General features: G+C 36.9%; 1 protein-coding gene and 1 long non-coding RNA gene across 2 annotated transcripts; one reads left to right on the top strand and one right to left on the bottom strand.

Annotated features, from left to right (window-relative positions):
- Window positions 1-631: 631 nt before the first annotated feature.
- On the top strand, window positions 632-1,131 carry LOC148674528 (uncharacterized). The gene is made up of 2 exons (XR_015935337.1): window positions 632-763; window positions 916-1,131. It is a non-coding gene; the product is annotated as an uncharacterized LOC148674528 (long non-coding RNA).
- Window positions 1,132-1,140: 9 nt separating this feature from the next.
- gins4 (GINS complex subunit 4 (Sld5 homolog)) lies at window positions 1,141-15,600 on the bottom strand. Its single transcript, XM_088624720.1, has 8 exons — window positions 14,879-15,600; window positions 13,570-13,656; window positions 11,393-11,506; window positions 8,975-9,072; window positions 8,175-8,263; window positions 7,540-7,630; window positions 3,710-3,814; window positions 1,141-2,550 (listed from the first exon to the last, which is right to left on the bottom strand). The coding sequence occupies exons 1-7, from the start codon at window positions 14,969-14,971 to the stop codon at window positions 3,718-3,720; spliced, it is 669 nt and encodes a 222-aa protein (XP_088480846.1). The 5' UTR covers window positions 14,972-15,600; the 3' UTR covers window positions 1,141-2,550; window positions 3,710-3,717.
- Window positions 15,601-16,476: the final 876 nt, after the last annotated feature.

The following is a 16,476-nucleotide window of genomic DNA, read 5'->3' as shown; positions in this document are numbered from 1 at the left end:
TACATTCTATTCTAGCAAGTACAGTCTGTCTGTATCATCTCTCAACACGCCCTATGCATGCCCCAGCAGGATTCTGTTTTGACATGAATGTGTCCTGTAAAAAAATTACTGATCCCAGGGCTTACCTGGCACACCTCACATTCCCAGACAAAGTGCCTCATGGGAGTCACCTGTTAATTCACGATTCTCTTAAGTTACTTGGCCAGAGTTCAATCTACGATACCCACCAGGGACCATTTATAAGAATGTCACAGGGCTGAGACTGCCATTATTTTTTATATATATCCATTTTTAAATATGCAACTAATGTAATCAGCGCATTCGTCCACAATTCAAGATGGATGTTCATTTAAAAAACAATTCAAATCAGAACCTACAAACAGTACAGTTCTGACATTATTTTTATTAGAATACTTCAGATTGATCACTCTCAGCCTGCAATTAAAAATCTCACCATCAGAGAGCAAAAATAATTCCTTTCAGATTATTGGCAATTTCTCAACACCAAATGGTCTTAACCAGAGAAAGACAAATGATCAGTGAAAAACAACTATTCATAAATTAAGCATTTTCATGGTTTTCTACTAATTATTTAGCAGGCACATACATGCAAATTTGATTTACAGAGACGTAGTGGGGAACTATGGTTCATTTACCTGCTACTGTGGCAAAGACAATTATAACAAGAAACTTTAGAATTAGGTGAAGAGTACAGAGGCTCAGCACCTTGCTCGGGGGGGGGGGGGGGGGGGGGGCAAACCTAGTCTTTTTATCAATCTACAATGAACTACCTTCTAACAAGTCCTTTACCTTAACCACTGATAACCTTAGAATATCCTATTACATTACAAGCACACATTAATAGACTTTAAGTGCAGTACAGACAGTACAAACACAACATAAAAAAACCTTAAGGCTCGTCGTTGCTGATTCCCTTTGATCCAAAACGTTTGTCAACATTATTTCACAACGTATTAAAATATGTACAATTACTATTGCCAAGTTCTGGTTTTAGTCCATAATATTTCTTAGCAACAGTCAAAATCCTGAGCTGGTACAGTACATGCAAACCTTTTCAAAGTCAGCCAACACGCACTTTGATTGTTGCTCCAGGGGCTAAAGTGACAAAAACTGACAGAGAAAGGTAAACAATTTTAATTACTGTAGAAAGTTCTCCAGGGGGAATGGGAAAATTCAGCATGCAACATGACAGTCACAGAAACAGTAACCACACAATTAAACAAGAAATGAGCATGAGAATGTCTTTATGCCAGTGAAACATAAAGCAGTTGCTCTTTGGCAGCAGTACAGAGTTATATAAGATCTGGCACTGCATTGGGTTATCACAGGCCAGGGTCTCTCCTTGTCATGGTACCATATGGTAAGGACGACGACATGTGACTACTACAGATTCTGATCCTGAAACACTGTGATCATGCAGCTCGAACAGCCAAGACTGCAAAGGGCTTAATTAAAGCAATGCTATTTTTAGGTTAACACGTTTTGATTTCAGTCTTCTTTACAAATGTTGGATAGACAGCTAGATGTTATAAGAAACTTTACAGAAATATACTTATCAATGAACACCACTGTAGATATTAGCATTGGCATCATGTAACAATGTAATTTGGAAATTTAGTGCAATAAGCACTGTTCTTCAGAGTGTTGTGATATGTTAATAATACCTCTTCTAAGTATATAAAAAGCTCTTTCTACCAAGCTACTAGTAATTAAGGTGTTCTTGGGAATTATCTAATTGAAAATACTGGGACTGATGCTTAACTGCCATAACTGTTAAAGGTACTGTTCAAAGTGTGTAAGACGATGTGGAAAATCGTTTTACACAAATATCCATTCGACTGCAGCTCAACCCCCGCATGGAATGTAACACACTGCATTCATTAATCCAGACAGGAGAACTTAAAACTTTTAAAGTCTTTTAAATCTTCTTTCCATTGATATGAATGTTGTGTTGTCCCTTTGTCTCTTCAGATCATTTTGAAAGTAAATACAGAAAAGAATTGTATTTGGAACAGACAACTCGTGTCCGTTAGTGCTGTTAACTTTCAGAGACTTGACGGTAATGATTGAAGTGCAAACCTCCAAACCCCTGGTCTAAAATCCACATGATGTAAAACAGGGAGAAAAACTGAACATGACGAGCAAGGCAGTGCTGCAGGACTGAATGGAACAAGGTGCCGAGTTTCTGTAGAATGAGACTGAGCAGAGGGAGGGCTACAGAGAATATCTAGGAAGCTACATGTCAGGTTTCAGACAATAACAGCTCATTTCAATTAACGTAATCCTTGTTTTGATGATAAATGTATGTCTTTAGAAGAAAAATCTTCTACAACCACTCCCTACGTTTTAGATCCTGTCATTACAGACGTGTGTAAACTAATGCCATTTAACAGACCAACTCAGACCGCCTTCTTTCTTTTTAAAATTCTGTAGAATTTGTCCACTTCGTTCTCATCTTTTTTAACCAGGCTTGAGTAACCAAGCTGGAAAAAGCAAAGACTCAGCCAAGGGATGATGGACGCTCTGCTGCTGTAAGAGACATAGAGGGGAAAAAAGAGTGAGGAAGAGTTATGGGAGGAGACAAAAGACAGCAAAACAAAAATAAGCATAGTGAAATGACAATACACATCATTTAGGCAATTCTTATGCAGAAATATACAACAATCCTGCACTAAGATATTCCACTAAAAAGGTGGATTAGTGCATTTATTTAACAGGGGTAAATCTAGCAAACTATATCATTGGTCTCCATCTTCAGAAACAATATTATTCACTAATTCAATTACAGTAGTTCAGTACTGCTTATTAATGTGTATTTATCAAAGACAAAAAAGTCTACTGAACAGTGACACAGCCAAGAAAGCAGTAGCAAACGACCCAAGTGAATTAACTCATTTCAGATAGTATGGTGTCTAATCATGTCTGAAACTGCCAGTGTTACCTGATATAAACTGCAAGAACAGCCAAATCACAATGCCAAGATAGGAGCCTTACACAAACCCAAGAACTGCTGACCCCAGCCTCCCTATCAGTATGGCCACTGTCTGCATGGGCCTGCCCAAGTGAAGGACACGTGCTGTCACTGGCACCCACAGCAGGGACCACGTGGTGCAGAACAGATAACCTGCAGACTGAATTTTGCAATGGAATGTTGATTCACTGCAAGAGATATCACCTTTCTATAAAACAAATTCAACAGATAAAATGGATAGATTACACTGTTTGCCTAGTCCCTTTGAGCCTGTTAACGGGACAATTTGTAGTTCAATACAAATCAGAGAGGCTAAAATCTTAAGACTGGGGTGGGGAAAAGATGAAAAAAGAAGCACCTCACACCTGGAAAGGATGCCAGTTAGCTGACTGATTTTAACATTTATCTTTGTAGCTCCATACAGAGTGACAGAAATCTTTACTGAGACCAAGTGCTGAAATGTAGTCCCACAGGCAGAGTCAACACTAAAACATTCTCGAAAGCTTGCCTGATGATAGTGTACACAAACCCATCACCCATATGCAATAACTTCCCAGGTCTTGTCATCACCTGCTCATAACCAAGTCATACCGTCGTTTTCTTCACAGTTTTAATTATATACAGCAGGTGGCTGGAATAGACTTTCACTGTCACTATTAATACAATCATACCTAGCCCAGGAGAGCACAGACCAGCTGAAATGAATAGTGTGAATACCTGCACTCCTAGATGAGCTGCACTGCCCCATTGGACACCAGGGGCGCTATAGTGCGGTAACGCATCAGGTGCTGTGAGCCCACCTCCAGGTCAACGGCATATTCACTGTAGTGAAAGAGTGAAGTACAAGGAGTGAGTTCTCTGGTAGAACAGGCTTCTTCACAAATTCATTTTGTAGTAAAATAGACTCAACTCCTACCACAGATTCCTCTGTGAAACAAATACAAGTACAAAATTGCTGTTTTATAATTACTATTTAAAAAGTATATGTCATAACAACTGATGTAAAACTGCAATAGCATTTATTTAATCATGCGGCCTGAACTAAGTGAATTCTCAAGATCTGAAAGTGTCAGCTGGCTGGCTTTCTCACAGATATGCTACATATCAGTTTCTGACAAATCAAAGGCTTGAAGACTAGTTGTTATACTGGGTCAATTTTTAAAATGAAATGCTCTTTGCACTAACATTTTTTATTCTTGTGTCCAGCTCACGCTTTAAGTTACATTTAAATTCTCTGGAAATCAAATATTTATATTATAAAATAGAATGCTCAACTCCTTACATACTATAAGTGATGTCTAAGGTACATACTGTCCAATAATAGTGTACATATAACTAAAGTTCATGCAGTAACAACTGTTTACTGACATACTGGTCCAGACTGAATCACATGCGTTCTTATGCAGTGATACCTTTGACATACTGCATATGATATTAAATATGTTTCTGTTGCTGTGTCAAACATCTGTGTAAATATTTAAACTCTATATACACACATCACAAATAGTCCAAGTAAATTACTTTTTCAATAATTATGAAAAGTTAATATAATAAAATGTTAATCTACTCAATGCACAATATAATTTAAATGCTGCGTTCCCGTAATGGTTACCATAATTATTAACAAGAATAATCAACACTATATGCATTAGAAATTTAAGATTTTAAATCTATGAATGTTATACTGATAATCTCTGTGTTTTTCTGAGTTACAGTGTGGAGAAACAGAAGACACACATAGAGAATTCCTGGCTTTCTACACTGCTAGGTATGGTTTTTAGGAAACGTTTAATTCCAAATCAATGTGCTCCTTAAGTTTAAGGGGCAAGAAAGATGTTTTTTTCAACAGACATGTCAGACAATAGCACATATTCAAACACCAGTGAATTAAGTTATGTTCATATATTAACATTTAGCCCATTAGACATTTACTGATCCAAGGATGTCATCCAACTATTTGTTGAAATTAAATATTAGAAAAGTGAAATCCAATATAAACTATACATAATACATTCCGTACCATCAAATCAATTCTTGAAAAAATCACTTATATAAAGCTACTGTATAGTTTCCAATCAGAAAACAACAGAGAAATGATGTTTCCAAAGTCTGTATTGCCACAATACCAACCCACAAAATAAGTAACATATAAAATAAAATGTAGTCTCCAATGTACACATACAACACCTACAGTATTTAGACATGGCTCAAATGTGAGAATCCAACAAGGCTGAGGAACAAAAAGGATCGCCTATGTCAGACTGTAATAAAAAATGTCAATTTTAAAACATTATTCTCTAGGGTGATTATTAATTTGTATTTGTATATTAGGATTTCATGTTTTCAACTTGTAAACACTGAAAATATATTTTAGTCAACACAAAAAAAGTAAAGTAAATTACTAGGTCTAGTGTCTTTACTTTTAAAAATAAACAAAGTACAGTAAATTTTTAAAAATGTATTTATAAAATCAGTGTTATTTTATTTTCATTCCAAAACCCATACAGAGACAATTAATGTTATGCATGCATATAAAACAGTTGTTTCTGTATCTTTCAAACATTCATGTCACAACAGAATTATGTTTGAAGCACTTCAAAATTAAGGTACCGTAATTCTGCTGATTTGACATCAACTTAAGGAAATTGGCTTGCAAAGATTGGGGATTTTAGTTTTGGTTAATTCTTTCTTGGATTATGTAACAAGGCAGGAAAGATGTGCAAATTCTTAACTAATGACCTGATGTTGCCTCATATGGATAAACAGTAATCAGGTCATTTGTTTAAAGTAAATAAAAAGTTTTGCCTATTATTTACTTTATCTGATTTAGACATCTGTTTTCCAGTTAAACTGATAGAGCATGAACAGAAAAGGTGCTGGACTTTAAATGCTAAGGAATAGGAAATGAGAACTACTGTACTTGACTTCCACAAAATTAATATGAATATTGATATAGAATTATAGTTGTTTCTAGTTACAAATAAAAGGTATTTATACACCATTATATCTGAAATTGAAAAGGTTACAAATTAAAATTAGAAGCGATCACAACAGGAATTATTGATGTTGTTTGTTACTGTTAATAATACCATCACTTTCTTAAAGCATCCAGAAATCAGATAACAGTGTCATATAAAATTAAACAGTATGTCACAATTCAGAAATATAAACAAATGCTGATCAGTTATACAGGTATGAAAATGTGCCCCAACTACTAAGGAAATTAATACACAGTGAATAAATAATAATCTGAAATATTCTGCGTTTATTTTTAACATTGGATGCACCCAGCTATTGCCTTGTCTCAAACTTCTAGTAGTACCTATTCCTCAGTGCTTGTACCTTTTCCATCACTCTGCAGTTTATATTGTCAAGGTGGACGCTGTTGCCACCTGGTGGCACTTCAGAGTGTGACATCCCATCTCCCCCTTGGATCAAAACAACATTGTATCGGAAGCATACAGGCGCTGCTTTCTCTTTAAAATTCACCTATTCTCCAAACACATCTTCAATCATTCATAATAAGAAGAAATTTGATATAATTGTTTTTCTCTTTTGTACATCATCACTGGAAAACACTAACAATAGCTACAGATGAAACAAAAGCAAAACAATTTTAATGGACTACAATTAGTATCTCTGTTGTAGGTTTAAAGAAGCTTTTAAAATATAAGAAACAAGAACAAATACTATGAAATCAGTTAACTTTGAAGGTTTTTCATAGCAGCTTCTTTTAAAAGAAATTCTACAGCGTCTAAAGAGTTAAGCCTTGATAGTGAAGTCTAAACTGTGATTATCATTAATGCAAAAAATCAGAAGAAAATCTAAATTATGATTAACAGATACATTTTTTATTTCATTTTGAAGGACAAATGTATAAGGACAACGGGATGACAGGTGTTTCTTGTTAGTCAGGTGCTAGCTGCTGGGTAATTAAGACTCATGAAATGCTGTAAACATCCCATCAGCCTGCCTCATTTTGAATTCAGTATTTGAAGTCAGCAGTCAAAGTTAAAATGAAAACGAAATAACCTGCTGTTAAAAATGCAGCAAAAGGAAATCACCAACTGCCTCTAGAGAACAGGGTTCACTAGGTATCAAAATCCACAGCCTGCAAAAGAAATGGCTGCAGTGCAAGATGTAAACCTCTCGTCAGCAGCAAGAACAGAACCGCCAGGTTAGAATTTACCTGCACTAAATAAATACAAAGACAAACCAGGAGAGGAGAGAGATAATGAGACATCCTTTATCAAAATGATGGCAAATTAATAAAAAAGCAGATGCTCCACAGACCACCACCTCATCTCTGAACACATTTGAATTCTGCGTTTCAGAGCTTTGGAGGACATACAGGAGACATTGCATCCTGGTGTTTTTTTGGCAGGAAAATTTAACAGTATCTGAGAATAGAAAAAAATGAGATCACAATCATTTGTTCTAATTTACATAAGAAGAAAAAACAAATGGTTATGTGAGCTGCCCTTTTCATTAGTTTTTCTAGGTTTTCATTTACAATTCTACAGTTCATTTGATCCTTCAGTCTTTACCTCTGGTCATCTGTCTCTGGTTCCACCAAGATATTCTCCTGCTGTACTTTCACTCGCAGGAACACAAATGAGTCCAAGCTGGGCTCCGGAACTGATGTGCGGCAGACAAAACATAAGATAAGTTAATACTTGGAACTGGAGTGTCAGTAAAAAAGAAGGATGACCTTCAGAGCCCTCAACTTCAATGGCAAACTGAAAATGTTAAGAAAACTGTTTATAAATTCCAGCCCATCTTGCTCATTTGATCTATATTATCTAATCAAGGGTCGAATCTCATCCAGGAACCCAAAATGCAAACTCCATTCTTTATTATACAGTACCCTCAAGTACACCTGAACCTATCTGGCAAAAGTACCGTATGTTTTAAAATAAAAAAAAATCTGTTTTCTCTTGTTCTCTTTTAAACATTTTATGTTCACTGCAGCACCAGTTATGCACAAAGGAAAAGTCATACTATAGTGGAAAATGTTACAGGCATGTCATACAGCTCTCAAAGTACACAAGAAAATGATAACGGTCTGACAAAGATACACTTTCTGCTCCATTTCTTGCAATGAAATTGAATTTCTGTGGTATGCTGTTTATATTGAACACATAGCTGTGTTGTGCTGGAAAGAATATTTCAATCCCCTTACCAGATTTGGCAAAATCCACTGTCTGCAGGTTAGGGGGCATGTGTCTTAGAGCCACATTCTTCAGGTAAGTCTCTGTGTTGGCCATGTATCTGGACCAGAGAACACATGTGTGTCAGTATATGCATACAGATCAAGTATTCTGCCTGGGAAACATGACAAAACTACAGTAGGTTACATATAGTGGAATTACCCTGTTTTTCTACAACACTTTTACAGAACTAGTAGAAACCCACATCGTACAAGATTAAGATACACCAGATGCTGCTTCATCTGCCATTTATCTTTTCAAATGTCACAGGAAACATAACTCCATGCCAGAGGTTCAGTGCCAATCGGAGGAGAGGCTCGTCATTCACCACAAGTGCACAGGGGTCAGCAGGGGTGCTAACTCATGCCCTCTTACTTACCCTCAGTAATGCTCAGCCAATTCAAAACCTCATTTTAATGTTACAGAAATCTGTATATAATTACATACATGTACAGTATACACTGAAAGAAAACTAATGTGTAACTATGCAGTCTGGGCTTGTTCTTTAACATTTTAGAGGTTAACATTCTCTCCCTTATTATTCAAATACAGTATGTATGCACTAACTGGATTCACATTTTTCCATTACAAAACAGCTGAGAGATGCTCTATTATAAGTATTAAAGTATTACCAAGTATTTATTTAATACAATATTGCTTAATCTGTGACATTTTGCATACATTTATACAGTTCTGATGGCTAGACAAGCAGTTACTTAGACAAACTTATCAACTAGAGGAGATACTGTTGTGGCCTTCAATTAGGACTCACTCTTTAGCAAAGGCAAATTCCTCTGGGGATAAATAGGATGGGTCACCATCTGCCCGAGACTTCTCCTTCTTCAAGACATGTGGAAAATACTTCTCAATCTGGAACAGCAACAGGAAACCAAAACTCAGCTGTGTGACGAGTTTGCCTCAAGTAACAAACCACAGCTCACTTTATCATCTTTATCACAAATAAGATGTTGTTATAGTGGGAATACAAACAAATGAGATCAATCTGAGAATAAAATTGTATTCTCATAGACTTCTGGACCCGACAAAGATTCCACTACAGAATTCTGAACCTCCAAATGCCGGTTTATTTACCATACCACTCAATTTATAATTGGTTTACTTTACACCGGACATATTTCTTGTTTGGCTGTTAGAAGATCAGTTTCAACTATGTGGCTGTACAGGTTGTCCCCAAAATCTGTGACTCTTTGCTGAAAAAAGTTACTCTAATTTTAATTACTTAAAGCAACTTCTATTAGTTTTTTAACATAGATTCAGTGGAGCAGACCCTGGCTATTTGCTGGTTTCTCCTTCGATGATTCTCTTAATCGCAGTGTTTTGAGTCCACACCAGTGCAGTGGTCAGAGTGGTTGCATAACGTGGAATGATGTAATTAACATTTAGCACCAATATACAGTGCAGTCCGTAAGTATTTGGGAAGTGACACAATTTTTGTTGTTTTGGCTCTGTACTCCAGCACATTGGATTTGAAATGAAACAATGACTATGAGGTTAAAGTGCAGAATGTCAGCTTTAATTCGAGGGTATTTACGTCTATATTGGGTGAACCATATAGGTATCACAGACCTTTTTATACATAGTCCCCCCATTTTAGAGGGCCAAAAGTAATTGGACACATTAACGTAATCTTAATAAAACTGTCATATTTAGTACTTGGATGCAAATCCTTTGCAATTGATGACTCCCTGAAGTCTGCGACCCATAGACATCAACAAATGCTGAGTATCTTCCCTGGTGATGCTCTGCCAGGCCTGTAATGCAGCCATTTTCCACTTTTTACACTTACAGACTGTACTGTACACATGCTTAATTTCTGCACATATGCACTCAGATTTTTCAGCACTGTTCTCAAATTGGATCCTTCTTATAGTATTGTATATTTATTTTTTGTGTTTTTATTTACAACATGGTATGCATCAATGCCATCTAAACAAATTGCAATTACTAGTGAGCCTGGTTAATAAGAGGCAAAGAAAAGTAATGTCTCTTACAGACATGGAATTATTAGATAGGTCACCAAGAGGGGAGTTTTGCTTTTGTTATATGCCAGTAAAGAACAAACATACAGTACCAACAATAAGGGACATTAAAAGAGAGAAGACATAAAAAGCACAAGAATTTCTACAACACAAACCATCAATACATTAACAGTATATCATTTTAGATTTTTTGCTTTATTATCTTGTTCTCTATTACTTGATCTTAAATTTTGAATAAATGGAATAATTACTGTATATATAAATGACAAAGAGGGGTGGCCAATTAGCACTAACTTTGCATTTCTTGGATTTCCTTTAAACAGGAATTTTCAAGAACATAACCCCCATGAACAGCAAGTGGTTTAGTGTTTAAGTTACTCTTCTGACTTACTGTACTTAAAAAAATGCTTAATTTTTTGTGTTACTGTCACCTTTGAAATTTAGGCATATCTCACTAAAGATGAAGTGGTGATAAAGTAAAAATTTGAGGCAGCGATAAATAATTACATATAAAACCATTTTAATGAGTTTTATATTCAGGATGGTATTAATTTGATCTTGCATGAGCAATTTGTAAGGCCACGTTCGGTAAGTAAACCATGTGAACCGATCTAGCACATTCTACTGTACATGTGTAATCAAAGCACTTTCAAATAAAAAGAAAGGAAGTGAAAAGACAGGTAGGAGTAGGTCATTATCTTCAGTTTGGATTTTTTGTTAAATTCCAGACATATGTAAAGACCAGACATTTCCTATAGTCTGTGACACCGCAGATATTCGTGCAAACCAGACAGACAAGTCAAAAAGCTGTGTTCTCACAAAGGAAGATATGTGAAGATGTCCTACATTGAGTTTGAATGCTAAAGAAAAAAAAACTAAAGAAAGAAACAAGAAGAAAAGCAAGAGAGAATGAAAACAACATTTTTTTTATAATACTCTAAGAACAGCAACACATCTAAGTTCAGTGTCAAACCTGCTCTCCATATTCTGCACATCACTGGAACGGTATAAGTCTAGTATCTTCTCTTGCTACTTTTGCAGAAAGTTTTTTTTTTTACACCAAACTTTTCAGAAAATAAGATGGACATACAATGGAGCTCTGGAAAGACAACTACTACTACTAATCCTGATGATGATCATTTGTAGTACTACAGCTAATTACATTACTGATCTACAGCAGTCACCCTGACCTTCTGAAGACGTGAGCGAAGGTAGCTGCTCAGGACGTAGCGGATCCTGTCGATTTCCATGCGGTGTATGCTGGCCTTTAGATCACCCTTCTTCACGCGCTGCAAGTTCTCCTCCTGAGCCACAGAAATGGACCGGAAACATGTAACACTGAGACTACAACACAGAGCACAGCAACATAATACACCACACAATGAACTGCACAGCATGTACACAATACACATCATAGACCCTGAGAGGGATAATACTACATGAAAGCAGCATGCAGCACCCTCTCCTTAACATACGCTACATAACACAAGACACCGTTAACCATGACATCTTACTTTCTCGGCTTGAGACTGTGTTTGGAGTTTCTGACACTGCTCTCAAATGGTTTAAGTCTTACCTCACTGATCACTCTCTTGGTGGATTAAGGTCTGAAATTTGGTCTCGTTAAGTCTGGTGTTCCACAGGGTTCGATACTGGGTCCCCTACTTTTCAGCATTTACATGTTCCCACTTGGTCAGCTTTAAAGATCACATGGCCTCAACTATCATTTCAATGCTGATGATACTGAAATATACATCCATACCAAACCTGACACTGATGTGGCTGTCTCTATTCTAATTGCATCTCAGACATAAAAACTTGGATGACTCAAAATGTTAATTCATCTTAACTGTGACAAGACTGAAGTCATGCTTATTGGCATCCCCATCAACTTTATAAAGCCAATCCTGTAACCCTATCTGTGGATGGTACTGTACTTGAGCTTCAGTCTAAATTGAAAAGCCTTAGGGTGATATTTGATTCAGGCTTAACAGCATATTGTTAAAACATCTTTCTTTCACCTCAGAAACATCACTAGACTACGCCCTATGTTTTCACTAACTGTGGTTGAAAAGCTGATCAACACATTTGTCTTCTCCCGAATTGACTCCTGTGATGCTCTACTCGCTGGGGTATCTAAATTCACATTGAAAAAACTCCAGTATGTCCAACATTCGATAGCCAGAAACCTGACCAGGCCTAGTGCAAGTGATCACATTATTCCTATCCTGGAGTCTTTGCACTGGACTCCTGTCAAATTCCGTGTGGACTTTAAAATCCTCATGCTCACCAATAAGGCTCTGCATGGCTTTGCACCTCAGTACCTCCCATCTCACAACCTTCGCTCCTCTAATTCAGGTCTCCTAACTGTCCCCAAGCCTGTCTACACTCTATGGGTGACAGGGCCTTCTCTTGTTATGCCCCTAAGCTCAGGAACTCTCTCCCCAAGGATATCAGAGACTCACCTTCTCTAAACTCCTTTAAATCCAGGCTCAAAACCTTCTTTAGAAGAGCCTTTACTTAACTGGTTCCATTCTTTACCCCTCTGCCCCTATAGTATCTAGTATCACCATCTTCTGTCTCCTACTGATTATTTTTAATTGTTGTTGTTGCTGTTGTCATTCTGTAAAGCGCTTTGAGAAGCCACCTTTAAAGGCGCTATATAAAATAAAAAAAAGTTTAATAATAATAATACTCATCACTCATTCAGGAAGAAACCAGACCTGCGTAAAGAAGATGGATCACTCTTAAACAAAGGGGTATGAATATATCAGAGAAGCATATCAGTGGAGTAACTGAGGACTATTTACACTAGGGAGGTGGGTCAGAGGAATTAAAATCAGGCCAGCTCTGGTATTTTTCTCGTACGATCAGAAAAGCCCTAAGCAACACTAACAACGAACTCCACATCTGTCTTCAACTGCATTTTTACATGCTTATACCTCAGTGCTATGGCATAAAGAACAACGTGCAAGAACCCAAGGCCGCTGTATTGATGGGAAACTTATGACATTATAGGAATAACTGAAACATACTGAGAGGATGACAGAGATGAATATAATGGATACACATAGCTTCAAGAAAACAGGCAGGTTAAAAAGGTGTGGTGAGGTACTGCATACAGAAAAAACCTGCAAGCTAAAGAGCACAAACAAGAGGACACAGATAGTTTTAGACTGTGTGAGATGTAAAACTGACATTCTGAAACAAAAAAAGAACTCTGAAAGTAAGAGTTTGGAGGTTTTCATGAAGAAAAACATCACTGACATGGACGACATTATACAGTACAATGATCTCCAGTTTCACTGGGAGACTGTAGTGGAATCCCATGGGGGTAGAAAACAGAATGCAAAGCACACAGCCTCACCATGTGAGTGAGTTGCTCCATTACGCACTCTACAATCTCAGACTTGTTCTCCAGGAGCTCAGGGGAGAACTTCTCATTCAGCCAGGCCTGCATAAGAACAGCACACAAGAAGGTCTGAAGTTACCGTTGAGAAAACAACAGAATACTTTACCACTTCTCCTTCTTATTCTCTTTATGAATTGGGCTATTTAAGTAAATTAAAGGCACCCTTTAACCATGCCACGTACCGAAACCAAAACAAGCACAAAGTTTACACTTGATCAAATATCAACACAAATATCGTGGACACCTTTAATACTGTTCTATTAATGAAGGACTGGATTCAGTTCAGATGAACAGAAAAAAAGCAGTTAGCACTCCCACTGTACAGTAATTTGGGATCATTTTGGAATCGTTTTGGGTTATACAGGTATAAGCTGCAGGCCTTTATATAAAATCACATCCTTCAACGTTACTTACGTTTTCAGGCATATATGTAAATATAAATTGTAATATGCAACAATGAATTTGTGATTTTCTTCTCAAGTAAAATATGGACAACAGTCTTCAGCTAGTTCAAATGGATGAGAGTCAAACTGCTGCGGCTTATGAGTATGTTCCTTTCTATAGCAGAAGCCAGCGGTAAAGGTGGTGTGAGGCAAAGCTACACATTTTCTTTACACTTCCCTGGAGAATTAATTCTTTACTACAAAGGAGATGGAACGATCACTCACTACAGTACCTCAAGCACCTATAATATAAAACTGAATGCTGTGTAGAGAAAAATGAGAACAATGGATTATTTAAATTTAAACTCAATTTGTTTTTATATTTCTCAGATGGAAAGTCAAAGGTTGTTATTTATCTACAGTACGTGTAGCAGATGCTTTTATGAATAAAGAAATTTTCAAGCACTTTTCAAGAGAGAGGTCACTTACTACAACAAACTGATGTAAAGGAGTGAGCACTTATAGAAAAATACTGTAGTAATGACAGCTCCTAAACAAAATTAAAACATGCACACCAGATACATAATCAAACTAAATTTCCTCGTTAAATTATGGAATTACTTGCGATAACGATCTTGAAAAAATGTTTTTTTTTTGTTTAGCCGAAGCTTCTACGAATATAATGATCGTTATTTTCTTTTGGCTATTGTGAAAAAAATCAAAAATCAAAATTACCTTTCTGCATACACAAAAATGTCATTAGACTCGAAAATGGACTTTTGTTACTGCATTTAAATAGCTTTTGTGTTTCGGACACTATGCTTCTACAGGTGAGAGAGAGGTACTAAAATAAATAAAAAAAAATATATATACATAATGACCTCTTCCAGCTTCTCGATTAGCTCTGCTGGGGTCATCAGCTCCTGGCTGTCATCTCCGCTCCCTTCGCTGGCTTCGGACAGCACGTCGGACATCACAGACACAGTGCGATCAGACAGCGGTGAATATCAAATAGTATGCTTCAGCTCTCGGATCTCGCCCTTATGACCGGCACAAGTCCGATACTAGACATCAACAATTCTGAATAAACACTTGTAAATTTAGAAGAGATTAACGTTTATAACAATAAAAAGGAAACAGCTAGAGTACTGTATTTATAAATACATCTTTGCGAAGCCTCCGAAGAACAATAAAACCATTCAAGTTACACTTATTTAATAAACAAAATGTTCCACTAATAATTAGTTTGAAAACTTCAAAATAATTCTCGATTTTTTCTGCCTTTAAAAACAAGATGCATCTGATACATTTGTATACGCTACTCTGCTGGTCCTAAATTTCGCGCCACCTCGACAAAACGTCACTTCACTGCGACACGAAACGAAAGCTAGCCGACATTCCCGCCATCTTTGTTGTGGAAAAAAACAAATGAGACTTTGGTCTTATATTAAATTATGTAATGATTATGAATGCCAGTGAAATGTAATGAAAGTTAAAAACATAATTCGAACTTAATTATCAAAGATATTTAGATAGTGTAGCGCCCTCGCCTGGCTTTGGAGCCGAAGAGCGCCCGGTTGGGGTGCACGGCGAGGGGAAGGACGGGAGTAGTAGTGACCAGGGCGGGTATTAGGAGAGCCACTGGCCAGTGCAGCTGACCAATTGTTGAATAGTGTACATAGTCGCGAGATTGCCCGGACTCGTGTAATTTCCCTGGTTTTGCACCCCTTATACACATGTACCCAATCACCACTCCTGTGTAACTGTACCCGAATTGACCCCAGTGTATTGTAGCCTGTTTATGTTTTTTTCTCTCCCTCTGTTGTGGCTGCTGTGCTAGACGCACGTCCGATTAATAAAGCGCTGTGTTCTCTGTTAAGAGCCTATCCCCTGTGTCTATCCTCGCCGATCCCGTCGCGTTACAATAGATAAACTTAAAATTAGAAGTTGTTTACCTGTTTTACTTTAATCTGATATGCAGTCACTTCTTTAGTACACGAGACTATAATGATTACAATTTACTAATAACATGGAAAAGGATACAAAGAAGGGGTTTGCTAGTTTAACAACTCTACCAGAATTCTAAAAGAAAAAAAACATTAATTAGTGTAGCTTCCTTACATACCTAACTATTATTAGTCATGTCATTTCTGAGTTGAAGAGCAGTACACCACATAGCACCATTGTAAAACCAGGAATGCACAGTGAAAGTAAGTAACCTGGTATACAATTTGGGGGAAAAAAACATTGTGAAGGCATCAGGTTTCTGGTAGTGTTTGAGGTACTGGTTAAAATTCATTTTAATTATTAACTGCAGTCCTCATATATTTTAAATGCATGCATACATCCTTTTAAAACGGGTATTAACATTGAAGTCAACGTAAACCGTTTTGTAAAACTACTGTTTTTAATCGATCCTTTTGCATGATACATTAGGGACATAAAGAATCAAAACATACAAATGGTGATGAAGATAATG

The sequence above is a fragment of the Lepisosteus platostomus genome, chromosome 3 (assembly GCF_059453375.1).
Source record: "Lepisosteus platostomus isolate fLepPlt1 chromosome 3, fLepPlt1.hap1, whole genome shotgun sequence".
NCBI classification, from domain to species: Eukaryota; Metazoa; Chordata; class Actinopteri; order Semionotiformes; family Lepisosteidae; genus Lepisosteus; species Lepisosteus platostomus.
This window is presented reverse-complemented; position numbering and strand designations above follow the sequence as displayed.